Source organism: Dromiciops gliroides, chromosome 1, assembly GCF_019393635.1.
Source record: "Dromiciops gliroides isolate mDroGli1 chromosome 1, mDroGli1.pri, whole genome shotgun sequence".
In the NCBI taxonomy this organism is placed as follows: domain Eukaryota; kingdom Metazoa; phylum Chordata; class Mammalia; order Microbiotheria; family Microbiotheriidae; genus Dromiciops; species Dromiciops gliroides.
In genome coordinates, this window is record NC_057861.1 from 26892739 (window position 1) to 26918605 (window position 25867).

The 25867-nt window shown below is 46.1% G+C and overlaps 2 protein-coding genes across 3 annotated transcripts in view; both read right to left on the reverse strand.

Moving 5' to 3' along the window:
* DTX1 (deltex E3 ubiquitin ligase 1) overlaps window positions 1-7431 on the reverse strand; it is a 65118-nt gene extending 57687 nt beyond the window's left edge. The window contains exons 1-2 of one of the 2 annotated variants that reach the window (XM_043988084.1): window positions 6946-7431; window positions 5109-6272 (exon numbers count right to left, since the gene is read on the reverse strand). In XM_043988084.1, coding sequence (XP_043844019.1) covers window positions 5109-5367 — 259 coding nt within the window. In that variant the 5' untranslated portion in view covers window positions 5368-6272; window positions 6946-7431. The remainder of the gene's footprint in view (window positions 1-5108; window positions 6273-6945) is intronic. The other variant, XM_043988094.1, reaches the window with a different exon arrangement.
* Window positions 6227-25867, reverse strand: part of LOC122744491 (2'-5'-oligoadenylate synthase 2-like) — a 75206-nt gene continuing 55565 nt past the window's right edge. The window contains 5 exon segments of the mRNA XM_043990006.1: window positions 6227-6272; window positions 6387-6487; window positions 6552-6631; window positions 7039-7285; window positions 12800-12930. Of these exon segments, the coding sequence (XP_043845941.1) occupies window positions 6227-6272; window positions 6387-6487; window positions 6552-6631; window positions 7039-7285; window positions 12800-12930 (605 nt within the window).

The following is a 25867-nucleotide window of genomic DNA, read 5'->3' on the forward strand; positions in this document are numbered from 1 at the left end:
AAGTGTCTGAGGACAAATTTGAACTCAGGTCCTCCTGAATCCAGGGCCAGTGCTCTATCCACTGTGCCACCTAGCTGCCCCTCACAAAGACTTTTAAAAGTTGCAACAATTATGCAGACTGGCCGTTGGTAGAGGAGATATCCCCTGTGGGAGGCATCTATGCCAATAAAACCAAAGAACCATCATTTTCTAAAGAAAAAAGGCCATGTCTTTGGAGCATTGTAAAGAAAGCTACCTGTAGACAGCAATAGGAATTACTGACATACCTAGGTGCCGCTGCCTCAGTTTATAATTCTGCACACATGTGCATGGTGGGGGGCAAATGCCCCCTGGGGCACAATGAAGCTGGGGCTACCTTCCATCACCCTAGGCAGTGCGGTGCAATGGAAAGAGCCTTCGTTTGGGAGTAGGAAGAACTGGGTTCCAACCTGGGCTCTGCCATTGACTTTGGGCAAAGCATCCATCTTGTCCAGAGCTAGCCAAGGGGGAAGGTCCCTTCCGCTCTCTGGATCTTGGTTTCCTCACTTGTGATATGAGCTGATGGGGCCAGCTTCAATATACAGCAAACCTAAGTCGGGGTGAAGGTAGAAAAGGAGGGAGGCCCTCTGGCCTTCCATATTGCTTTGTTTTTATAGGATTGTCAATTCTGAGAGAAGAATAGGACCCAAGAGATCCTCCATGGCTTAGAGGAACATAGCCCATCCCACTTATCCATTTCAGAGGCAGAAACTGGCTCAGAGAGAGGAATTCACCTGGCTGAGGTGGGGCTTACGTGACAAAAATCAGGATTAGAATTCAGGCCTCCTGATTCCCAGGCAAGTCCTCTTTCCATCACATCATCTCTTGCCCTTGACAAAGGGGAAAGGGGTCCACTTCCTGACATTTTTGCTTGATGGGAGGGTGTGAATCGGAAGTCATGGTGACTTCCCTTCCAGGCCTCTGGATCCTTCCCTGGACCCCCTGCCAAGCCTGGTTGGTTTCCAGGTCTCCCTTGCTGGGGAGCTTGGCGGGGCCCCAGCAGACCTGGGATAGCTCTGTGTGAGTTTCCCTCTTTTCCTGAAAACAGATAGTAGGTGTGTGAACGTCCTAATCTAGAAGTGGATAGAAGGCTGGGGTAAGGCTAAGAGATACTCAATAAAACACAGTTCAGGGGGCTGGCAGGTGGGAAAAGAGGGGACCCTCGGGCCAGCTGACACCGGAAATGGCCCTCCTTGTGTCTCTTCAGTCTTTCCTGCCCCAGTGAACAGACACAAAGTCTAAGGTCTAAGGGGCTTCCCATATGAACTGGCTTTATTTGTAGAGAGAACCGGTATTCACCTACCAAATATGATCTGAGGGTCTCTCTCCCCCAAACATTCCCCTTAATGCTTTGGCAGTGACTGATATTTTATCATCTGAGGATAATACCTGGATCTTTAGGGTCTATAGCCCCCTAACCAAAGATCCCTTCCTGCAATTCTCCTCCTTCTTGAAAAGAGGGTGAATTAAACCATGATAGTTTTGTGTTTTTTTTTAAAAAAAAACACTTTAGGGAGCTCTATTATATCTGTCTTACAAGGGGGTTAATTTGGGCAGGGAGCTGGAGGGGGGAATGAGAATGGGCAGCTCAGCTTGGGGCTCTGCAGTGGGGACCCTGAGCAGTCTGAGGGCCCTAGTGGTGGCATGGGGCAGGGGGAGGAGAAGGAAGAAGGCAGCAGAGATGCACTGATAACTTTGTCCCTTCACTCTGGGGATGCCTTGTTCCTGACAGACAGACACGGCTGGGGCTCACCAGCCCAGCAAAGTATCTGAGCTACTTGCTCTTGAGGACGCTAAGGAGAAAGCTTGGCCCTTGTCCCCCTTGTCCCCCTGTGTTTTCCTTCTCACACCCCCAAAATGCATGGGGGTGAGTACCTAGCTCTCTTTCAGAGCCTCAGTTTCCTGCTCTGGGAGATAGGGTGGATAATGGAGCCAGGAACATCTGTTCTCTGCCTGGTACCCTCTGTCCAGCAGCAACGTCACCCTGGACAATGCCTGGCCTGGGTCTGCCCCAGGTGGGAAAGGATGTCTTGGGAGGAGGATATGACTTCTCGACCAACTCCTGGCTTCCTCAATAACCCTTTATAGAGGTGTAATGATATGTGTAGGAATCTTCATATGCCCACATTGGCTAACATACACATAGGGACTCATGCCAGGCATGCCAGGCAGTCGATATCTTAAGCTAGTTTTATGCTCTCCATATGAGGGTCAGCTAGGTGGTGCAGTGGATAAAAGTGCCAGGCCTGGACTTAGGAAGACTTGAGTTCAAATCCAACCCCAGATATGTCCTAGCTATGTGATCCTGGGCAAGTCACTTCACCCTGTTTGCCTCAGTTTCCTTATATGTCAAATGAGCTGGAGAAGGAAATAGCAAATCACTCCAGTATCTTTGCCAAGAAAATCCCAAATGGGGTCACAAAGAGTTGGCGATGACTGAAAAATGACTAAACAACATGGGGTCAAAGGTTCTACATGCTTACTCCCTGCTGTGTAAAACAGGACATCTGTTGACTTGTCCTAACATCATCCCCTCCTCCACCAGTCTACAAGCACATTATCTCTCATCCATCCAACACTTGGGCCACATTTCCCTTTGTGAATTTTGGGGTTCCATGCTGGGTCCCCTCAATCTTCATTCTTCTTGGTAGCAGAGGCCTCATCTTTTCGGCCCATCCTCGTAGATCTCTGGTTTAGGGTTGGAAGGGACCACATGGGCTGTCTAGCCTGGATCCCTAATTTTAACAGAGGAGGAAACTGAGGCCCAGAGGAATTAAATGGCTTACCCCAAAGTAGCATAGACAGAGAGCAACCCAGTAAGGTCCTCGGGATCCAGAGGCTACATCTCTGTCACTCCCCTCATGTAGCTGCCCCGCCAAATACACTTCATGAGCCTTATTGTGTGAAAGGAGCTGGGTCTGGCACCAGAAGATGGAGGGTTCATTTCCTGGAGATGCCGCTTGTGTGTGTGTGCGTGCGCGTGTGAGACTTTGGACTAGTCACTTAACTTCTCTGGCCCTCATCTTTCTCACCTTTAACCTAAAGAGGGTGAATTAGATCCAAGGGGTCTTAACCTGGGGTACATGAATTTAATAGAAAATATTCTGATAGCTGTGTTCCAATCTAATTGTGTATTTCATTTTCTGCATCTAACAACGTGCTTCTCAGGAGGGTTCCATGGATTTCCCCAGAGCATGCTGAAGAGCTCCAGGACACAAAGAAAAAGGTGCAGGACTGGCCTGGAGGGTCTCAAATATCCCCTTCCAAGCTCCAAAATCTTCTCATTTTCTCCATATCCCCTGGGCTGCAGGGCTCGGCCCAGTGCACGACAACATTCCGGGTGGGGATTCTACTTCTGGTCTTTGCTAAGCATTTGGAGTCTAGCACCTCCACTCTGTCCGCCTCCCTTCCCTCTGGTCCTATCCCCCTCCACAATCCCAGCCTCAAAGTCCTCAGAGTGGAGTGCACTGGAATCCCAAAGGGTCATTCCTCCTCCTGGGGAGAGACGCAGTAAACAAGGACTGCAGGGGCCATGGGGAGGAAAAGAAAGACCGAGAGCGGGCCTGGACATCTGCCCAACCTAGGCCTGCTTTTCACCATTATCTAGTCTGACAGTCCTGGGGAGTCTCTCTTGGAGTGGCCTCACAGCCATTCTCTGACCCCAGATTATCGAAACAATCCTGGGGCCCAGGGAAATTTGGGAATTCGGCTCCCTGGTTTTTCCCCATAAAGAATCATGTGCAAACTATTAAAATCTACAACCCTCAAATATAAACAGAAGTATTAAGAACCGCATTGGTCTGACAATTTGTAAAGGTTTAAGGGTGACAAAGGTCTGTCTGAAAGGTAAACATTTATGGTTTACAAAACAACTTTGAAGGCTTATTATAACCACCCTGTGAAGGAAGGAAGGACTACAGGTATTTAAATTCCCACTTTGCAGACTGGGAAACTGAGGCCAGAAATGACTTGCCCAAGGTCACTGACTAGTCAAGGGGAGATGCAGGATAGCGTGGTAGAAAGACTGTTGAACATGGAGTCAGGGAATGTGAGTTCGAACGGCTTCTGCCACTTACTCTCTGTATGACCTTGGGTAAGTAATTTCTGGCCTCAGTTTCCCAATCTGTAAAATGAAAGAATTGGACTTAATGAACCGTAAGGTCCCTTGTAGCCCTAGATTGATGATCTGACAAGTGTCATTGGTGGGGCTCACCCTCAACCCTTTGGCTCAGTTGGCTCTCCTGAATTAATAAGTGACACACATAGCAATCATTTATACAATCCCTAAAGGTTCACAAAGCATTTACCTGTGTTAGCTAATTTGATCCTCCTCCTAACACCCCTTCCTTTGTGGTAGATGCTATTCTTCTTCTTCTTCACATTTTGTCCCTTTTGCAGATGAGGAAATTGAGGCTAAGAGAAGGTTTTTAAGTGACTTTCCCAGGGCCACTCAGCTAGTGTTAATTATTTGAGGTAGGATCCTGATTCCTGATCAGATCTACCACTCTGTCCAAACTACTTCAATCACCCCTATGTGATTAAGGCCTTGAGGGGCAAAAGAGAATAAACACTTACAGAACACTACTTCTCACACCAGTGTTGGGAGGTAGTTGCTATTAGTATACCCATTTTAAAGTCGAGAAAACGGAGGTAAAGTGACTTGCCCAGGGTCACTAAGCCAATAAGTACCTGAGGCTGGATTTGAATTCAGGTCTTCCTGAACCTAAGTATATCTACCACACCACCTACCTACCTGCCTGTTAGTCATTCTCAAACAGGAGAGGCCTGGGACTGGCAATGCTGGCTTAAAGGACTTCTCTTTTTTGAGGTCTTGGGGACTGGGACCTGCAGGCTGTCTTCCATTTGATCTAGGTGAATTCCTGCCACTGAGCATTGGGCATTAGGGGTGTGAGTAGAGGGCAGTGGGAGGGGATGATAACAAGATGTAATAGAAGAGAAAGCACCTAGGACCTTGGTCAATGGCTCTGGGTTTGAATTGGACCCTGGGCTTCTATGCAAAAGAGAGCAAAAGTCCCTGCCTTCCACTGGAAATACTTGGCCCTGTTCCTGGGCTCCTGGGGACAGCTTACCTGTGTCCTGGCGGAATTGGTGCATGGACTGCAGGTCAATAATGTAGGGCACCAGCTGGGTATCCACCTGGCCCAGGACCACGCTGCCCCTGGCATCCTCCTTGAGCACATTCTCGATGTGGTGGCACACTGTGGCCGTGTAGGGGCGCCACCGGTTGTATTCATTCAGCCATTCCCACACTACCACCCTGGCCAGGTTTTGGGGTGGGAAACCCAGGCCATTAATGGAGATCAAGGCTCCCGGGCCTGGCCTGGACATGGTGCAGCCACACCTGAGGGGGCCCAAGAGCTGAGAAAGTCCAGTTGTCCCTCTTCTCAGAGGGGAAGGGGTCAGGAAGCAGGAGAGGCTTCCCTGACCACAGTCAAACCACCTTCGGCTGAGCTAGCCTGCAGCTGCTGATGTCCATGAGTCAGTGAATGGTCCAGTCCAGGCCTCCACGGCCCGGAGCTACAAGAGGAGCCAACAGCCAGCCCCCTCAGCCTGGCTTTCGTGCCTCCGCCTGGAGGTGCGGGGTCCTGGACTCTTGGGTCGTCTGAGCCTGGAAAGCACCGATCTCAGTCAAAATCCTGGCAGGGGAGGGTGGGGTCACGCCCCTGCGATCCCGGCTGGCCCTTTCCTCCTTCCTCCTCTTCTTTCTACCTCTCAGGTAGCCCCTCGTCACATCAGGGGCTAAATCTCAAGCTCCCCCAGTCACCAGCCCAGGCGGCCCCGGGACCTGGAAGGCACCAAGTCTGCGTCCCTCCTGGTTCCTGCTCCATCCATTGCCCAAGCAGCAGCAGCAGCGGCGGCGGCGGCAGCCCTGTCGCTGCCTCTGTCTGCCTGGGGGAGGCGGATCACCGGGCTGTGGGGCCACCTCCCCGACGGCCCTGTCCCCGGCCTAGCTCCCAGCTCATGTTGCAGGGGGTGTCCCCGCCCCCCTCCCCAGAAGAGGGGAGGGTCAGCAAGCTGCCTGCTCTGCTGTTCTCGGTGTAAGAGCTGCAGAATGGACCCTCTGCTGGGGGGCCAGCCCCCCCCCCCCGCCCGGCCCCACCCAGTGACCTCCCTAGATAAGGCGGCTCTTGAGGTCACAGAGGGCGGTGCCTTGTTCTCCCCAACCTGGCCCAACCCATTCCCGACATCACGGGGGAGCAGCGGCGATTCCCCAGCCCACTGGCGATCGCGACCTGCGGGGGAAACAAGAAAGGGAGAGGGCTCTTTAAGAACGCGTCTCTCCCGACCCTCTTCCCCAGAGAGATAGCAGCAGAGAACAATGGGGAGCCTCGGGGGAGGGTGCCTACAGGAGAGGGCGCTTAAAGGGGTCCTTCCCAAAAGCTGGGCGGGGGGGGGGGCGGAAGCACCTGGAGGCTGGTACTCCAGGCCCAAGAGTGGGGACCCGAAGCTGAACAAAATGGGCCGGAGGGTATCCCGGGGTCCCGGTCCCTCCCCTTCCCCCCCCCACCAACCTCCCTCTTCCCCGCCCCCGCTTCAGCGCAGGGGTCTCTGGGCCCAGCCAGGATGGACGGCCTGACCGTCTGGGGGAGAGCTAAGGGGGCGAAAGCATGGGGGGAAAGAGATCGCCCTAGAGAGAATCCACTGCGTCCTGGGGGCCACGGAGGGAAATGGGGGCGCCTTGCAGCCTCCGAGGGCAGGCGGAGTCTGCTGCTTTGGTGGGGGGCACCCCCACCCTCCTCTCCCTTTCCCAGACAGGGTGGGCTACATCCTCTCCGGCCCTTCCACGGTGTGGCGAGGAAGGGCATGGGCACAGGCAGGGCACGGGCACGGGGATGGGCATGGGGGTGAAGTCTTCGCTGGTCAGGCAGCCCCCTTTCCCTTCCCCACACGGAGCGATCTCCTTACCGGCCGATCGTCTCTGCTCTAGTCCTCGCCGCTGTTGGCTACGGCCGCTCTTCTCCTCCCTCTCGTCTCCCTCTCTCTTTCCTCCTCCTCCACCTCCTCGCTCCGACTCTAGCTCTCCCTCTCTCCTCCTCTTTCTCCACTGATCGCCGAGGCCGTTGGCCCCCGGGGTTGGAGGCCCTGTCCCTGGGCTCCTAGACTCCCCGAAGCCCGGGTGTCGGGGAGTGGGGGTGGTGATCCTGAGGGAGGAGGGCTCTTCCCTTGGCCAAACCCGCACCAAGCTCGCTTCTCCCAGGACGGACAGGCGCCCAGATCCGAGGGCTGGAAGGCAACCGCGGCTGCTCTGGGCAGGGGAGGGGATAGGAGGAGGAAGGGGAGGGGGCCAGCGGAGGAGGAGAAAGGGGAGGAGATATCGCACACCCCCTGTCCTGGCGAACCCCAGCTCCTCAGGCCAGACCTGGCATGGGAAGGACCGTCCCCCACACCCCGCCAATCTGTTCTACAGATTAAATAGGGAGACGTGGTCCGTGAGGGTCTCCTTGGGGGGCAGGGGGAGGCAGCTCCAGTCCCCCCTAGGGACCTGGGACTTGGTGAGAACGAAATTTAAAGCTCTCTGAGAGCACCATTACACTTCCCCATCCTCTATGGCTTGGAGGGCTCTGTGAGGATCCTCGTCTCCTTGTTTTTCCCCAGGAGAATTGAGGACAGGGGGGTGGAAGGTGCCTTGCCTTTACCCTTCCCCTTCCAGTGTCCAGCTGCTAGGGAAAGGAAGCCAGGAGTCCTAGCTCCCAGCCGGAGGAGGAAGTAAGTCCCAAGGCTTTAGGTGGGGTGGGGGCTGGGATATATCTGCCTTGTCTGTTGGGCAGGTTGGGAGCTGCCAAGGCCCTCTTGGCATTCCCCAATCCACTCCCATTCTACAAAGACTTGTCCCTTCCCCTGCTAGTCTGGCCCTGGCTGGGTGCCCTAAGAAAGCAAGAGCAGAGGGGAAAATAGCACAGACCAGCTGGGAAAATGACAGGACCACCTTGGGCCTTGTGTTTCTACTAGGGAGGAGGAGCAATACAACTGACCGTCAGGGCAGGGGGTCAGTGGACCTCCCAATGTGTTGCCCAGTGTATATGACTGCAAAAGTCTGAGCCCTTCCTTCCCCCCACCCCCACAAGGGCTGGGAACCACCATGACTTCAGTGAAAGGGCACTTGGGCCTGGTTCTGACATTAATGTCAGGAACAAAGAATCCTGGGGCCACTGAGAGCCCCAACCCATCTACCAAACCAGCCCTTCGGCATCATGACACTGCTTTAGCCCATTGGAATGTAGTGGAGAGTACTCTTCACTGCTACTCAAATCCTGCTGGGTGTTACAGTGGATAGAGCACTGGGTGTGTAGTCAAGAAGACTTGGGTTCAAATGTAGCCTCAGACTCTTACTAGCCATGTGACCCTGGGCAACTCAGTTTCCTCAAGTATAAAATGGAAATAATAACAGCATCTACCTTGAAGGGTTGTTATAAATTGTGTAGCCCAGTTCAGGGCACTTAGTAGGTGAGATATCTTTCTCTCTTACCTACTCTGTGCCAGGCAGTAGCCTAAGTGATATATCCTTCTCTCTCTCTCTCTCTCTCTGATATAGAGATGTAACGCACCAGATATAGCCATATCTAATGTATATGCTTCACACACATATGTGTATATATGCATATACATATAAACACGTGTATGCACATATGTATACATGCATGTACATGTATTTTTATATATGACTAATAAGTGTGTGTGCTCATGAATGTGTACGTCTATATAGAGTACATCTGGTCTACCCCCTCATTTGACAGATGAGAGTCAGCCCCTGAGAAGTAAAAGATCACACTCATTAAGTAGCAGAAGAGGAATTCCAACTAAAATCTGGATTCTAGCAATGACACTCCTTCCACAATGTCATTCAATGCCCCAAGTCGATTGTAAGCTCACCGAGGGCAGGAGCTATTTCTCAGTTTTTGTCTCTGCATCCTTGGTGCCTAACAGTTTCATTTCTTTTTACCATACCTGTGCTTTCTTTGTTATATGAAACTCCCGAGGAGAACATTTCTTCCACTTATGCTGACTTGCACCTGCTCCCTGTTTTAATAATCTTGGATTTGGCTGGGGCACCGAGAGCTGAAGTCATTGGCTCAGAGTCCCATAGTTGGTATGTGTTAGGGTGGGATTTGAACCTCCAGGCCCTCCTAACTGCACAACCCGCTCTCTCTCCACTCTTCCATGCTGTTTCTCTAGCTTGTGCTCAGCAGGATTTAATCCATGGTCACTGAATGGAGCTGAGATTTCTTTTTTTGCTGTGAGCATCCTTGGGCCCGCCTCCTTTTCTATCTGTCTTAGCCTGGAGGCTCCCAGGGAGCCAGGCTCTGGCCCCAGTGTCTATAGCTCTTCACCCTGAGCTTCATGACTCCCTTTTCTGCTTTGTGTCTCCCCAGATGGATTGCCGCCAATGTGCAAAGCCCTGTCCAAAGCACCATGGTGGTAGGCAACTAGAGATGTGGCAGAAGACAGAGAAGGAGCTGGATTATATGATATCTCAGGGCCTTTTCAGTGTTAAATCCTCTGACGCAAAGGCCTGGGAGCCTGAGAGCCTAACTCTGCAGCTTCTGAGGCTCCAGTAGGAATGTATTATCCCAATTTGGCCCTTGGCTCAAATCTAAGGCCTGAAGGACTCATCCAGGCCTTCAAAATCGCCCTTCCTCCTTCCCCTGCCTGGTGCTTAGCTTATAACCCTGGTCACACTGGCCACTGCCTTGGCAAGGGCCTGGTGACTGAGAAAAATGACCTCAAAATTATAGGGACTTTAAGGAGGTTATTTCCCATGTGACTTGGAGAAGGGATAGAGAGCCAATAAATCTGTTTCTCATTTCCCTGAGAAGTCACTGGAAGTCACCTGGCTCTGGCAGGAGGCTGGGCCGGTGGGAGAAGGGGTATTGCTGCCTTAGACCATAGTTCCTGCCCCCCTGTTAGACACCAAGCCCCCTGAGCCCCCAGGGAGGCCAAGAACCTCAAGAGTTCAAAGGATCCTGGAATTTAGGGGGGCAGGGGCCTTAGCACATAGAGTGTCAAAATTGAAAGGAAACATAGAACCTACAACACCAGAACTTAGAGGGTCCTTAGAACAGGAAACATCAGAGCTGGGGGGGGTGTGTGCTTAGAACAGGGAATGTCAGAGCTGGGAAGGGCCTTAGAACAGGGCTGGAGGGAGGGCAGCTTATAGATCATCTCCTCTAGCACTCCTTTTCTTTTTTTCTTTTTCTTTTTTTTTTCAAGTGAGGCAATTGGGGTTAAGTGACTTGCCCAGGGTCACACAGCTAGTAAGTGCTAAGTATCTGAGATCGGATTTGAATTCAGGTCCTCCTGAATCCAGGGCCAGTGCTCTATCCACTGCGCCACCTAGCTGCCCTAGCACTCCTTTTACTGAAGAAAAATTGATTACCCAGGGTTGATTGACATCCCCAGAGTCATATAGGTAGCTTTAATAACATTTGAAACATACATATCATGCTGTCTTACTAAACATTTGATCCACATTATCACACCTGATTCTCATAAGTACCGGAGTAATTATTGCCCCCATATTACAAAAGGAAATGGATGATCAGAAGTGAGGTCACTCACTGAAGAAGTGTCAGAGGCAGGGTTTGAACCCAGGTTTCTCTAGATTTCAGGATTTCAAGTCTGACATTCTTCGCTATTACTCTGCCAAAATGCTTCTAAATGAATACTTTTGTTTAACTCAGACCCTTCCTAAAAGACCTACATCAAATCCTGCCTAAAAGTCAGAGGCAGGATTTGAACCCAAGTCTCTCCTGATTCCAAGGCTAGGGTTCTTTCTGCTCCAGTACACCTGTTCTGAGGGGCTTTCCTGGATGTTCCTCATTTCACTTTTGTCTTTCTGTTCCCAGCATTTAGCACAGTGCCAATCAATCCATCAATCAATCAACAAGCATTTATTAAGGTTCTGAACATGCAGTTGGTGCTTAATAAATGCTTATTGATTGAATGAATGACGGGGGCCCAGAGTGGCCAACACAACTAGGAGTAGGAGTCAGTATTCAGCACTGTCACCGTGAACAAAAAATGAATAAAGCTCCTTTCTCCCTTCAAAATGTGAAAAACGAATTAATATTTGAAACTTTTTCTTTATTGCTGGTTGAATAGGGCGCCCTCATGTGTTTCTACATCATAATATCACTTTAGGTCTTTCAAAGGACAATACTCTGAAAGCTTCAGTATCAATACCACTCCCATTGGCAATGCTTTCCTTCCTGCTGGTTTCCAGGGCTGCCTGTGAAGATCTGATGGTGGGGGTGGGGAGGGTTTGAGGTGCGTGTGTGGGCATCATTCACTGACCAACTCTTGATCATGAGTAAAACTCCTGTGCTGAGTAACAAGGCCAGCTCTTTCCTCCTTAAAATTGGAAGAGACCTTATAGGTCATCTTATCCAACCCCTTCATTTTACAAAGGGCAGCTAGGAGGTGCAGTGGATAGAGCACTGGCCCTGGAGTTAGGAGGGCCTGAGTTCAAATCTTACCTCAGACACTTACTAGCTGTGTGACCTTGGACAAGTCACTTAATCCCAATTGCCTTAAACATCTGGGGCCATCTGCAGTTGTTCTGATGTATATCTTTTTTTTGGTTGTTTGTTTTGTGGGGGCAATGAGGGTTAAGTGACTTGCCCAGGGTTACACAGCTAGTAAGTGTCAAGTGTCTAAGGCCAGATTTGAACTCAGGTCCTCCTGAATCCAGGGCCAGTGTTTTATCCACTGTGCCACCTAGCTAGATGTCCCCTCTGATGTATATCTTGCCACTGGACCCAGGTGGCACTGGAGGAGAGACTGAGGCTGGTGACTTTGCACAGTCCTCCCTCACTTAAATCCAATTCACTGCAAGTCATGACTTCACCCTGATGTCATGGTCCTCTTTGAGAATGAAGGACAAGAGAATTAGTTCAGTCATTTCCAATGTGCCTGACTCTTCATGACCCCATTTGTGTTTTTTTTGGCAGAGATCCTGGAGCTGTTTGCCATTTCCATCTCTGGCTCATTTTATAGAGGAGAAAACTGAAGCAAACAGGTTTAAGTGACTTGCCCAGGGTCACAAGCTCTTGGGTGTCAGATGTAGGAACTGAACCGAGGTCATCTGGCCAGCCCATGTTGCCTTTTAGCAAATATTTGTTGATTAATTGTATAAATGACAGATGTACTAAGCAGGTAAAAGAAACAAAAGGGGTTTGTGAAGTTTGAGGGTCCCTAAGCAGGCAATTTGAGAAAGTTTCTTGGAGGAAGGAGCTTTTCAGTTGGGCTTTAAAGAATGGCTAAGATTAATCAGATAAAGAGGGGGCAGGGAAGGTGTTCGAGGTACAGGAAACATAGCCTGAGCTATGTTGTGGAGGAAGGAGTACAGTGAGAGGGACATATCTCTATATGTATTTTGCTTGGGGGTGTAAGGTTTCAGAGGGCCACGAATGTCAAGCAAAAGGGTCTGAGCTATTCCCTGCAGGTAATAAGGATTTATAAGCAGAGTAATGACCGGGCTTGGCTTTTTGTATAAGGAAGATTGTTCTACCATCTGTTAGTTGGTAAACCAGAATTTACTAAATACCTACTATGTGCCAGGCGTTGTGTTCAATGCTGGGGATTAAAAAAAAAAGCAGTCCCTGTCCTCAGGGAGCTCACAGTCTAATGAGAAGGGGATGGATTAGAAGGGAAGAATGGAACCTGGTGAATAGTCTAGGCAGGTGGGAAGGAGACGGCATGAAGGTGATGACAGATGCCACCAGGCTTATGCCAGAGGAAGAAACAGGACTTAGTAACTGACCAAAGGGGAGAGCAAGGGAGAAACCCCGAGAGAGGGGACAAGGGGAATGGGTGGCGATCGGAACAGCTCCAGGGAAGTCAGGAGGCTGTCTGCTAGCGAGATTCTCTTGGAATCTTTGACTTTCCAAACAACTGGGAAGGAGAGGAGGTGGGGGGAGGATGCAGGGGAACGGTGGGTAGGGGGAATGGTAGGTGTGCATGCGGGGAGGGGACCACGGGAGGTTTTTAAAAGCTCTTTCTCAGTCCTGGATATGAATTGTCTGCCCTTGAAGCAGGGCTGGGGAAATCTAGGCTGGGCTGGAGAGGAGGAGCCCGGGCAGTCTCCTCCTCCGGGATTGTCCAGCTTTCACCCTCCAAGGAAAATGCAATTACTCAACTGGGAGCTGGAGAATCACAAGCAGCCAAAGGTATGCCACCCTCTGGTGGTCATTATTTGTTTTGCTATCGTTGTTTTAGTGATGGCAGGCGGGGGTTGTGAGTCATAGAACTTGAGAGCTAGAGGGGCCTCAGAACAGGGAATGTCAGGGCTGGGAGGGGGCTTAGAACAGGGGATGTCAGGGCTGGGATGGGGCTTAGAACAGAGGATGTCAGAGCTGGGAGGGGCCTCAGAACAGGGAATGTCAGAGCTGGGAGGGGGCTTAGAACAGGGGATGTCAGGGCTGAAAAGCACCTCAGAGACCATGTAGCTCAATCCCTTTATTTTGTAGATAAGAAAACAAGGCCAGAGGGGGGAGAAATGACTTACCACCCAAGGCCACAAGGCAGGTAGTGCCAGAACTAGGTCTTTTTGACAGTGGAGCCTTCCTTGTTCCTGCAGAAAATCTAGTCCGGCCCTCTTATTTTACAGATGAAGAAAACTGGTTTCCAGAGAGGGAGAAATAACTTGCCTGAGATTTCCCAGATAGCAAGAGTAAGATTCATCTCCCCGCTCTCCAGGAATCTGCCTATTGCATAAAGCAAAGCCTGAATGTGCAGTGTGGGGGCCACTCTGCCTGTTAAACCAGAACATGCCCATAAAGTTTCCTTATAGTCTAAACCCATCTCACTGCACAGACTGTCTGGGAGACCTGGTCTAAGTCAGGTGTGTGTGTGTGTGTGTGTGTGTGTGTGTGTGTGTGTGTTTGTGTATGTGCATGCCCCCTCTCCCTATTTCAAAAATTTTACTTTTGAGGAAATTATTAGAATGTTGTTTTTGGCCAGGGCCCTCTGGCTGGCTTAGGCTGCTAACATCAGGAGAAACATCTGCCTTATTTGTGGGACCAAGACAGAAAGGAAGTGGTAGCAGGGGAAGGGGAACCATACCTATAAGATCCCCCAGGCACTTGGTAAGACTGGAAGGAGGCAGTGCTCAGATGCAGAAGCTCTATCCTCATTCCAGAAGATGAAAGACAGTGGGTTAGGTTTTTATCCATGCTATACCCCTAAAGTGAGGGAGGGTATTTCTTTTTTTTTTTTTTTTGGCAAGGCGATTGGGGTTAAGTGACTTGCCAAGGGTCACACAGCTAGTAAGTGTCAAGTGTCTGAGGCTGGATTTGAACTCAGGTCCTCCTGAATCCAGGGCTGGTGCTTTATCCATTGTGCCACCTAGCTGTCCCCTAGGCTTCCCTCTTCTTGCATGGCCAAGTAAAGTTTGAAGGAAGGATGAGACTTCTGCCAGGGTTTGCTTCCTCAAAGTATTCTTTCAACAAGCCTCTCATTGATGGTCCTAGGCTGGGAAAGAGGTACCATCCCTCCGTGAAAACTCTGACATCCCTGACAACCAGGCTACTCAATAGAAGGTTAAATTTTGGGTTGTGTCTCTGACAATGGTGATGAGAGATTGCCAAGACAAAAGCAAAACAAGTCCTGCCCTCTAGGGGCTTACATGTCATGCGCACAGAGAAGTAAATTTGAAATATGTAAAAAGGCATATGAACTCTCTTTGAGGATTACACCAAACCATGCACACTCTCTACCTGGACCTTCTCAAGAGCATCCTTTTAGATACTAGAAACCCTGCCAGTTGTGTGTACAGTCAGGATTCACACCCAGGTCCTTTAGGACTGGGGGGTTTCTCCCCTTGGTGATCTCTGGGTTCAATTGGCATCTACTTTAACAATATAAACAATAATGCAATGATGACAAAAGACAATGATGATAACTTCTTGTTCGGTCATGTTCCAGCCCCAACAGAACGCACCAGGTCCAGCATCCATTGGGTTTTCTTGGCAAAGATAGTGTAGTCATTGGCCATTTCCTTCTCCAGGGGATCACCTTTTGTCAGAGCTCTCCACTATGGCCTGTCTGCATTGGGTAACCTGTATGGTACAATTCATAGTTTCATTGAGCTTATGCAAGTCCCTCTGCATGAATCCAGGAGGGGGAAGGGAAGATGACTGTTGTTATTGCTCAGTCATTTCAGACTCTCCATGACCCCATTTTGGAGTTTTCTTGGCAGAGATCCTAGAGTGGTTTGCCATTTCCTTCTTCAGCTCATTTTATTTTATTATTATTATTTTATTTTTTTTTGCAGGGCAGTTGGGGTTAAGTGACTTGCCCAGGGTCACACAGCTAGTAAGTGATAAGTGTCTGAGGCCGGATTTGAACTCAGGTCCTCCTGAATCCAGGGCTGGTGCTCTATCCACTGTGCCACCTAGCTGCCCCTTCAGCTCATTTTATAGATAAGGAACTGAGGCAAACAGGGTTAAGTGACTTGCCCAGGGTCACATCGCTAGTCTGAGGCCAGATTTGAACTCAAGAAGAGGAGTCTTTCTGATTCTAAGCCCAGTGCTCTATGCACTATGGCACCACTTAGCTGGCCTTTAAAGTCTAAGGGATGATGATTACCAGATGACAAAACAACAGAAAGATGATAACACAATGACAATAGCACCATAGCATGATGATGTCAACATTGCAACACAAAGATGATAAAAATGCCACAGTACAATGATGAACACATAACAATAGCAGCGGCTCATGTTTATATCGCACTTCAAGTCTTTCAAAGCATCTTACATGATTTCATTTAATTTCATTAATGTTCTTTCAATCCTCTAAGATAGTTTATATATCTTTTTACATATTTCATATTTACTTATCTGAGCATGTGACATTTCCTCCCAGTGACATATAAACTCCTAGAGGGCAGGACTTGTTTTGGTTTTGTCTTGGCAATCTCTCAGTACCTAGAACAGTACCTGGTCTGGAGTTAATATTTTCATGAAATGCTTAATGATCATCAAGTATTCAAATATTCAGACACATTTTTTTCCTCTGAGCTCCAGTCCCCACCTGAAAGTTACACTGGTACCTCAAACTTGGCTCAAAAGAGCTTATCATTTTTCTCCTCTTCTTGTCAAACCTCCCCCTCTTCCCCATGTCCCCAGTGGTAAAATGGAAAGAGTATTAAATTTGGAGTTGGAAGGCCTGGTTTCCTTTCTGGATTCTGCTGTTTTCTTTTATGATCTTGGACAAGTCACTTTTCTCTGGACCCATTTCTTGTCAAATGAGAGGGTTAGGCTAGGTCAAAGCTTTTTAAATTGTTAGTTGTGACTTCATATGGGCTCCAAATCTTGTGTAATGTTTTATTCTTCCCCTTCCCTCTTTTAACATAAATTCCTGAGCCCAGCGTTTCAGGGTCTGACCTATCTTTCGAGACTTATATCACATTTCTCCCCTTCACACATCCTTTATTTAAGACAAATTGGACAGTTAACTATTTCTTGAACAACTAGCTGCTCAAATGAACTCTGTGTTATTACACACTTCGGTGCATTTGGATAGTCTGTGCTTCATTTTAGGTATTTCCTCATGTCCATTGGTTAAAATCTAAAAAAAGAAACCTAGTAAATTTCTCCCCAAAATGAAAGACACAGAACCAGCCTTTAAAAAGGCATATTTAGGGGCAGCTAGGTGGCGCAGTGGATACAGCACTGGCCCTGGATTCAGGAGGACCTGAGTTCAAATCTAGCCTCAAACACTTCACACTTACTAGCTGTGTGACCTTGGGCAAGTCACTTAACCCTCATTGCCCCGCCCCCCCAAAAGGGGCATATTTGGTTGAAGTAGACAAAGACCCCAGGACATTTGCTGAACTCTTTGCTGGGAAAGCTGAAACGGGGTGGGGGGGGGACAGCTCTGCATCTGGTAGCTTTCTATTTAAATTAATAATCCTTGCTAACTTGTTGGTAAGATCAATTGTTTCTAAAGTGCTAAAAGTGTAGCCAGCACCCTTTAAGAATTGTTGCTTGCTTTACCCTTGTGATGACTCTAGTTAAAATACTTCTCTTTTAAGGCTTAGTTCAGGTGACACCTTTTCTGTGAAACCTCTTCTGATCCCCCCACCCTCAAAAGTATCTTTTCTCCCCAAATCTTCCAAGATCACTTTGTCCATTCCCTCCATCCTATCTTCCATGATTCCATATATATGTCATTATCCCCTATTAGAATGTAAACTGTTTGAGGGTAAGGACTTAGTCATTTTTCATCTTCCTATCCACAGTGTCTAGCAGTGTTGCCAGTAGGTGTTTAAACAATGTTTATTACATCATATACAGTTGAATTAAAATGAGGGGGTAAAGGCTGGACTTAGCAACTATTTGGTCATGTTGATGAGAGAAAGAGTCAAGAGTTAAGGATGACTGGGGCAGCAAGGTGGTGCAGTGGATAAAGTACCAGCCCTGGACTCAGGAATATCTGAGTTCAAATCTGGATTCAGACACTTACTTACTAGCTGTGTGATCCTGGTCAAGTCACTTAACCCTCATTGCCCTGCAAAAAAAGGGGGTGGTGGTTAAGAGTGACTTTAAAGTAAAGTGCCTGAGTGATTAGCAGGTCAATTATCAAGTATTTACCAAGCACTTGCTGTTTTAAGCAACGTTTATTATGTCATACTGAATTGTATTGAAATGAGGCTGGACTTCCAGCTATTTGATCATGTTGATGAGAGAAAGGGTCAAGAGTGAAGGGTGTGGATAGAGCACGGGCCCTGGATTCAGGAGGACCTGAGTTCAAATCCTCAGACCCTTGACGCTTACTAGCTGTGTGATCCTAGGCAAGTCACTTAACCCCAATTGCCTCACCAAAAAAAAAAAAAGAGTGAAGGGTGACTTTAAGGTCAAGAGCCTGAATGACTGACAGGTGAACCAGTCAATCATCAGGCATTTATTAAACACCTGCTGTATTCTAGGCATTATACTAGGCAAAAGGATACATAGACAAAATTGAAACAGGCTCCTTCAAGGAGCCTACTGTCTATTCAGGAGAAGTCATGGTATCTTTAACAGAAAGAGAAATTTGGGGAAGAATAGGGAGGAAGAAAGCCTGTGAAATGGTGCTTGGTTATATCCCACAAAACCTTCTTCTTTCATCCCCTAGTGGGCTCCCTTCTTGTGAAGGATCCTGTAGACAGTTCCCAGGACATGGAATGGAAAATGGTGAGAAAGGCATCATTCTAGTTATTTTATTTATTTATTTTTTTGCAGGGCAATGGGGGCCAAGTGACTTGCCCGGGGTCACACAGCTAGTAAGTGTCAAGCGTCTGCGGCCGGATTTGAACTCAGGTACTCCTGAATCCAGGGCCGGTGCTTTATCCACTGCGCCACCTAGCCGCCCCCCATCATTCTAGTTATAAGGAATAAGTCACAATTATATTCATGACAGATCTCATGGGTATTCCTTCTGACTTCATGCCTTCTGATATGTATAATTCTGATTCATGCTTTCCATTAAGTATACAGGAATTTTACCCCCAAAATTTGGAGATCTTTTTCCATATTAGGAAAAAATGTGGTCCATGATTTTTTTTTTTTTGGTGAGGCAATTGGGGTTAAGTGACTTGCCCAGGGTCACACAGCTAGTAAGTGTTAAGTGTCTGAGGTCGGATTTGAACTCAGGTCCTCCTGAATCCAGGACCAGTGCTTTATCCACTGTGCCACGTAGCTGCCCCGGCCCATGAATTTTTAACAAATATATTTTGATAACTCAATTTTAACACAATTGGTTTCCTTTTGTCATTCTATGCATTTTAATATTATATTTTAATAATATTTAATTTATGCATTTAAAAACATTCTGAATAGGGGCAGCTAGATGGCGCAGTGGATAGAGCACCGACCCTGGAGTCAGGAGGACCTGAGTTCAAATCCGGCCTCAGACACTTAACACTTACTGGCTGTGTGACCCTGGGCAAGTCACTTAACCCCAATTGCACCAGCAAAAAATAAAACCATTCTGAATAGAGATCCCTAGATTGTCCAAGGGGTTGAGGACAGAAATGAGGCTAAGAACCTCTGCTCTCCATCCTTCATGTGGATACCAATGGAGCCAGCAGGTAAGCATCTCACACCTTTGCTACAAGCTTGTTCCACCTCCTTTATAGGGCATATATTTCTCTGGTGACATCCTTTATGCCTTTTCTTCCACATAATTCTTCTTTGGTAATATGTTGTCTACTCATGTCCATTATCTGCTACTCCACTACTCTTTGGGTGATGCACCACTTTAATCCTTTGGAAATAATGGTATTCCACTGTCATGATCTAACATACTGGAAAATATTGATGTGAATAAGAGATGCTTTGGGTGTGGGGGCAGGGTCATCAAAAGTATTTGGGGCAGTACCATATCTCAAAGTATACAACAAAGCAGCAATAATCATAATAGTTTGGAACTGTTTAATAAATGGAGTGGTTGACCAATAAAATAGATTACACCAAATGAGCACAGTAGCCTAATGTTTCATTAACCCAAAGATCCCATTTACTGGGACAAGAACTCACTATTTGACAAAAGAACCTGCTGGGAAAACTGGAAAGTAGACAGGTAGAAACCAGGCATAGACCAACATCTGACACCATATACCAAGATAAGTTCAAAATGGGTGCATGATTTAGACATAAAGGATGGTATCATAAACAAATTAGGGAAGCACAGAAAAAATACCTGTCATATTTGTGAACAGAAGAATTAATGAATAAGCAAAGAGATAGAGAGGGCCACAGAAGGTCAAGTGGACAATTTTGATTACATAAAATGAAAAAGGTTTTCACAAAGCCAATGCAGCCAAAATTAGAAGAAGAGCAGGAAGGGGGAAATTTTTTACAGCAACTTTCTCTGATAAAGGTCTCATTTCTCAAATATATAGGGAACTGAGCCAAATTTATAAAAACAGTAGCCATTCCCTAACTGATAAATGGCCAAAGGGGATAAATAGGCAGTTTTCAGAGGAAGACATCTAAACTATCAATAATCATATAAAATGCTCCAAATCACTAAAAGACAGAGAAATGCAAACTAAAACAACACTGAGACATTACCTTATACCCATCAGACTAGCCAAGATGACAGAAAAGAAAAATGACAAATGTTGGAGGAGATGTGGAAATATAGGTACAATAATGTACTGTTGGTGGAGTGTTGTGAACTGGTCCAACCATTCTGGAGAACAATTTGGAAGTATGCTCAAAGGGCTTTAAAACTGTGCATACCACCTTTTTTTTTGTGTGTGGGGCAATGGGGGTTAAGTGACTTGCCCAGGGTCACACAGCCAGTAAGTGTCAAGTGTCTGAGGCTGGATTTGAACTCAGGTCCTCCTCAATCCAGGGCCAATGCTTTATCCACTGCGCCACCTAGCTGCCCTGTGCATACCTTTTGACCCATCAATACCACTATTAGGTTTGGATCCCAAAGAGATCAAAGTAAAAGAACTCAGATGTACAAAAATATTTATAGCAACTCTTTTTTTTGTTGTTGTGGCAAAGAATTGGAAATTAAGGAGATGCTCTTTAACTGGGGAATGGCCTATGCATACTTTTTCTGATTTCTTTTTTGCCATTGACTTGGATAGCTGGGTTTCTTTGTTACTTGCTATGTGTGTTCAGGGTAGCTAGATGGTACAGTGGATAAAGTGACAGGGAGTTAAGAAGACTTATCTTCCTGAAAAAAAAAAAAAGAAGAAGACATCTTCCTGAGTTCAAATCTGCCCTCAGACACTTACTGACTGTGTGATCCTGGGCAAGTCACTTAACCCTGTTTTCCTCTATAAAATGAGTAGAAGGAAATGGCAAACCACTGCAGTATCTTTGCCAACAAAACCCTAAATGGGGTTAGAATGAATCAGTACCAGCACTACCACCACCACTGTAATGTATATTCATTGTGAAACTGTTACTTGATGGAAGGGAGTCAAGCCTCTGATATATAGCTTGGGTCTTCTTTTCCTTAATAATGAACAGCAATCAGATGTTTAGCTTAAACCTGAAAACAACATTCCCTAGACTAATAAAAATATATATATATATATATATATATATATATATATATATATATATATATATATATATATTTTAGTGAGGCAATGGGGGTTAAGTGACTTGCCCAGGGTCACACAGCTACACAGCTAGTAAGTGTTAAGTGTCTGGTGTCTGAGGCCAAATTTGAACTCAGGTACTCCTAACTCCAGGGCCAGTGCTCTATCCACTGCGCCACCTAGCAGCCCCTCCTAGACTAATAATATTAAAGGAGGCAAATAGATATAATTCTATAACTCCCCTCCCTGAAGAGAGGAAAATAGTTGACCTTCTGGCTGAACCTCCTGCTTCCCTTTCTGGTAGGAAATAAAATATCTCTTAGAGAAAGGTGAGGGTGAATAGTAGGGGCTGGAGATGTCTATTCTGCCTCTGTTTGAGCTAGACAATATAACCATGTTATATATGGGGACAGTCTTTCTTTAGTACAAAAAGACTTAATTGCTAGAAAGGGAGGGTTGCAGTCTCTGGAATATCCCCCTCCCTTGTCTAGTCTGTCAGGTAGTTCCTTTTGATTTAGTGAAACCAGCTATAATGACAAGGACACATCCCTTATCTATCTCCTGTAGCTAATGATATGCATTCTCTTTAACAAGTATACTTTATTCTTTATATAATGAGCAGCCATATTTTTCTTTGATTCATGTTATGTATAAATCAACTAGCTAAACTGTGAAAGACACATATTTCCATCACCTGTGGGTAGCTGTGTATAAAATCTGTTCTCTATGATAAGTCCTATGATAAAAATCTAGTTTTGATACTTAAAACAAGGAGAAACAAAAAGAAAAAAACCTACAAATATCCTTAATTCATACTGACATAAAAATTAAATAAAATATTAGATAGTAGGCTACAGCAATGTATTAGAAAGATTATAGGGGGCAGCTAGGTGGTGCAGTGGATAAAGCACTGGTCCTGGATTCAGGAGGACCTGAACTCAAATCCAGCCTCAGACAATTGACACTTACTAACTGTGTGACCCTGGGCAAGGCACTTAACCCCAATTGCCTAACCCCCCCACCAAAAAAAAAAAAAGAGATCATTAGTCACTTCAGGAAAAGCTGTTGTTGTTTGTTGTTTATTCTCAAAGAGGATCATGACATCAGGGTGATGTCATGGCTTGCAGTGAATTGGATTTAGGTGAGGCAGGGCTTTGCAACCTCACTCTCTCCTCTGGAGTCATTTGGGTCCAGTGGCAAGATATAGGTAAGGACAACTGGAGATGGCCCTGGCTATTATGAGGCAATTAGAGTTAAGCAACTTGCCCAGGGTCACACTGCTAGTAAGTATTTGAGGTGGGATTTGAACTCAGGTCCTCCTGACTCCAGGGCTGGTGCTCTATCCACTGAGCCACCTAGCTGCCCTGAAAGAGGGTTTTTTATTTTTGGAAAATGGGGGGATATGGACATTTTGGTAGGTAGTGGACAAGCAGCCAGTAGCCAGGGAGGGAGTGCCAATGACTGAGGCCATGGCTATTAATCCAGCTACATTCACCTCCCTTCTCAATCTCATCCACTGGGTGAACAGTTCAACTCTTTACTATCCTCCACCAACCAGTCAACCAACAAGCATTTATTAAGCACCTACTATCTACCAGGCAGAGAAACAATGTGGCTAATTAGATATATACCTGGTCTTGAAGGTAGGAATACCTAGGTTCATGTCTCCCCTTTGACATGGCTGAATAGACCTCTCAGTGCTGTAGGCAACTCTCTAAAACTGTATAAATTGGAGAGAAGGTGTTGATCTGCACTGGCAGAGGGAGTTTTCTCACCTGGGAATTCCCTATACCAATGAAATCATAGGTCCAGTCTTCCTTATCTCTGTGCCAGGCAGTGGGTATTCAAATACAAGTAACGAAAAAAATTCTGATTTGTTTCAAAATTCAAAAAGTGTTCTAAAATTATCACATTCTCTATTCCCAAACCCTTTGCTCTCTTGATGGTCATGTGTTTTGAAATCCCCACCACCTGTCCCCATTTGCTCCTACTCATATAATGCTGAATAGAAGTGGTAGAATTCAGGGATGTCTTGTTGATTGAGTTCACTACAAATTTATGTTAATTAATCTCAGTTGGGCCCTCACCGAAGCAAGGCAACCCTTCTCTTCCCACTCACCACAGGTGACTGCTTCAAACCTCTTCTTTCCTCAAGCCATTCATGACACTCCCACCCCCCCACCCTCTCAGCTGTGACCTCATATTTCATGGAAAAAAATTAAGCCATTCTCCAAGAGAGTTCCCTCTTCTCTCCATCTCACTCTCTTAGATATCATTCTTCACATTCTCTCCAGTTTCCTCTTCCCTTTAGTCTCTGATGAAGTGACTCCTTTTCCTTGTTAAATATAAATAACCCCTTTACATATACCCTTCTTGGCTTCTCCAACTTTTCTATTAGCCTATCTCTCCAATATTCAATCTCTAATTATCTACTGGCTTCTTCCCTACTGCCTACAAACATTCCCAATTCTCCCCCATTCTAAAAAACCCTCATTTGATTCAATCATCTTCATTATATCTCACTATCCTCATATCATTATATATATCATTATCATATCATATACTATATCATATGTCATTATCCTCATTATGAATATTGCCCTAAATCTTGCCTTCCTTTCTCAACTAAACTCTATGAAAAATGGGGGCAACTAGGTGGTGCAGTGGATAAAGAACTGGCCCTGGATTCAGGAAGACCTGAGTTCAAACCCAGACTCAGACACTTGACACTTACTAGCTATGTGACCTTGGGGAAGTCACTTAACCCTCATTACCACCCCCACCCCCGCCCCCAATGAACTCTATGAAAAAGCCATTTACATATTGTGCTTCCATTCCTTTTTCTTCCAAACCCTTTGCAACCTGGTTTCTGATCTCATTATTCAAATGAAACAACTCTCATCAAAGTTACTGGTTATTTCTCATTGCCAAATTGAACAGCCTTTTCCTAATCCTTATGCATCTTGACTTCTCTGAAGCATTTGGTACTATTGACCCCATCTTTTCCTCCTGGATAATCTCTCCTCTCTGGGTTTTCATGTTATTATTTCCTTGTTCTTCTCCCAATCTGACTACTTTGCTGGATCTTTCTTCATGTTGTGACCTCTAATTGTGAGTGTACTCTAAGACTCTGTCCTTTCTACATTCTCTCATTTGTGGTCTTATCAGCTCGCATTGGTTCGATTATCATCCTTATGGCTGTTTCCCCAATCTCTCTAACTAGTCCTAGTCTCTCTTCTGAACTACATTTTTATGCTTGATTGGTTTCCTATCGGTTACTTTAAACTGGATGCCCCATAGATATCTCAAAGTTCCCCAAATAGAGCTAGATGATCTTTCCTCCTCCCCCTCCTTCTCCAACACACCCCTCTTCTGTGTATCCATATGACAGTTAAGGGCAGCAATATCTTCCCAAACTCCTGTGTCATTCTGTAGCCTAAATCTGCTACCAAATCTTTTCATTTCAACTTCCACAAAATCTCATGTTTCACAGTCTCACAGATTCACAAAACTCTATTCAGTACTTTTGCCCTACCTGTCCAGTCCTCTATGCCTGCAATGTTCTCCCTCCGCCCCTCCACTTCTTTTTTTTTTTTTTAATATTTAGAATTTTATTTTCCCAAATTACATATAAAATATAAATTTTGACATCATTTTTTAAAACTTTGGGTTCCAAATCTTCTGCCTCCCCACCGCCCAACAAGAACTCAAGCAATTCAATATTAGCTATACATGAGCAGTCATGCAAAACATTTCTACATTAGCCAGATTGTGAAAGAAAACAGAAAAAAACTTCAGATAAAGGAACTAAAAAAAAATTATGCTTCAATTTGTATTGATATCATCAGTTCTCTCTCTGTAGATGGATTGCATTTTTCATAAGATCTTCAGAGCTGTCTTTGAGGATTGTATTGCTAAAAATAACTAAGTCATTCACAGCAGATCATCTTACAATATTGCTGTTATTTTGTATATAGTACATTTCACTTTACATCAGCTCATGTAGGTCTTTCTAGGTTTTTCTGATAGCATCCTGCTCATCATTTTTTTTATAGTAAACTACATTTATATAGCCCTCCACTTCTAAGAATCCCTCCTGGGCTACCTTTATAATTCTGATCAAATGCCATCTTCTGAAGACCTTTCCTATTCTCTGCTTCTCCACCCCCATATCTCCCCCATTAGTACCTTCGTCTCTAAGGTTAACTTTCATATTCTGTATGTATATTGTATATCATTTATGTATGTAATACTCTCTCCCCCATTTGAATGAAAGATTCTTGAGGGTGGGGACCTATGGAAAAATATGATTATAGATGGCAGCTGTAGACATAACTTGTTATGTTACATTCCATAAGTTGGCAAAATGTATTCTTCCTGTTCCTTTGAGGGTGTAGGGTATCTTGTTCTTCAAACATGTCCATGAGATAAACTGTGTCCACCTCATCCTGATATCCAACTGATGTTAATGTTGCCCTTTATTGTGGTTGGTTTAAATGATTCTTGCTTACTCTGTAGAATACTGCCTAAAAGTGGTATATTAAAACAAAACATTTCCCTATGATTGTCATATGGTCTCCAGCAGTGCCCACCTGGTTAGCCAAATAAAGATCTTTTTGCTTTATCTCTGGACTCCCGCTTTCTCGATGACCCCATCCTTATGAACCTCCTGGTGAGTAATGACCCCTGAGAGGCAACTTCAAATTTAATCCTACTACAGACTATTTTCCCAGTGCAAGGACTGACACATAGTAAACATTTAATAAATGGTTTTTGATC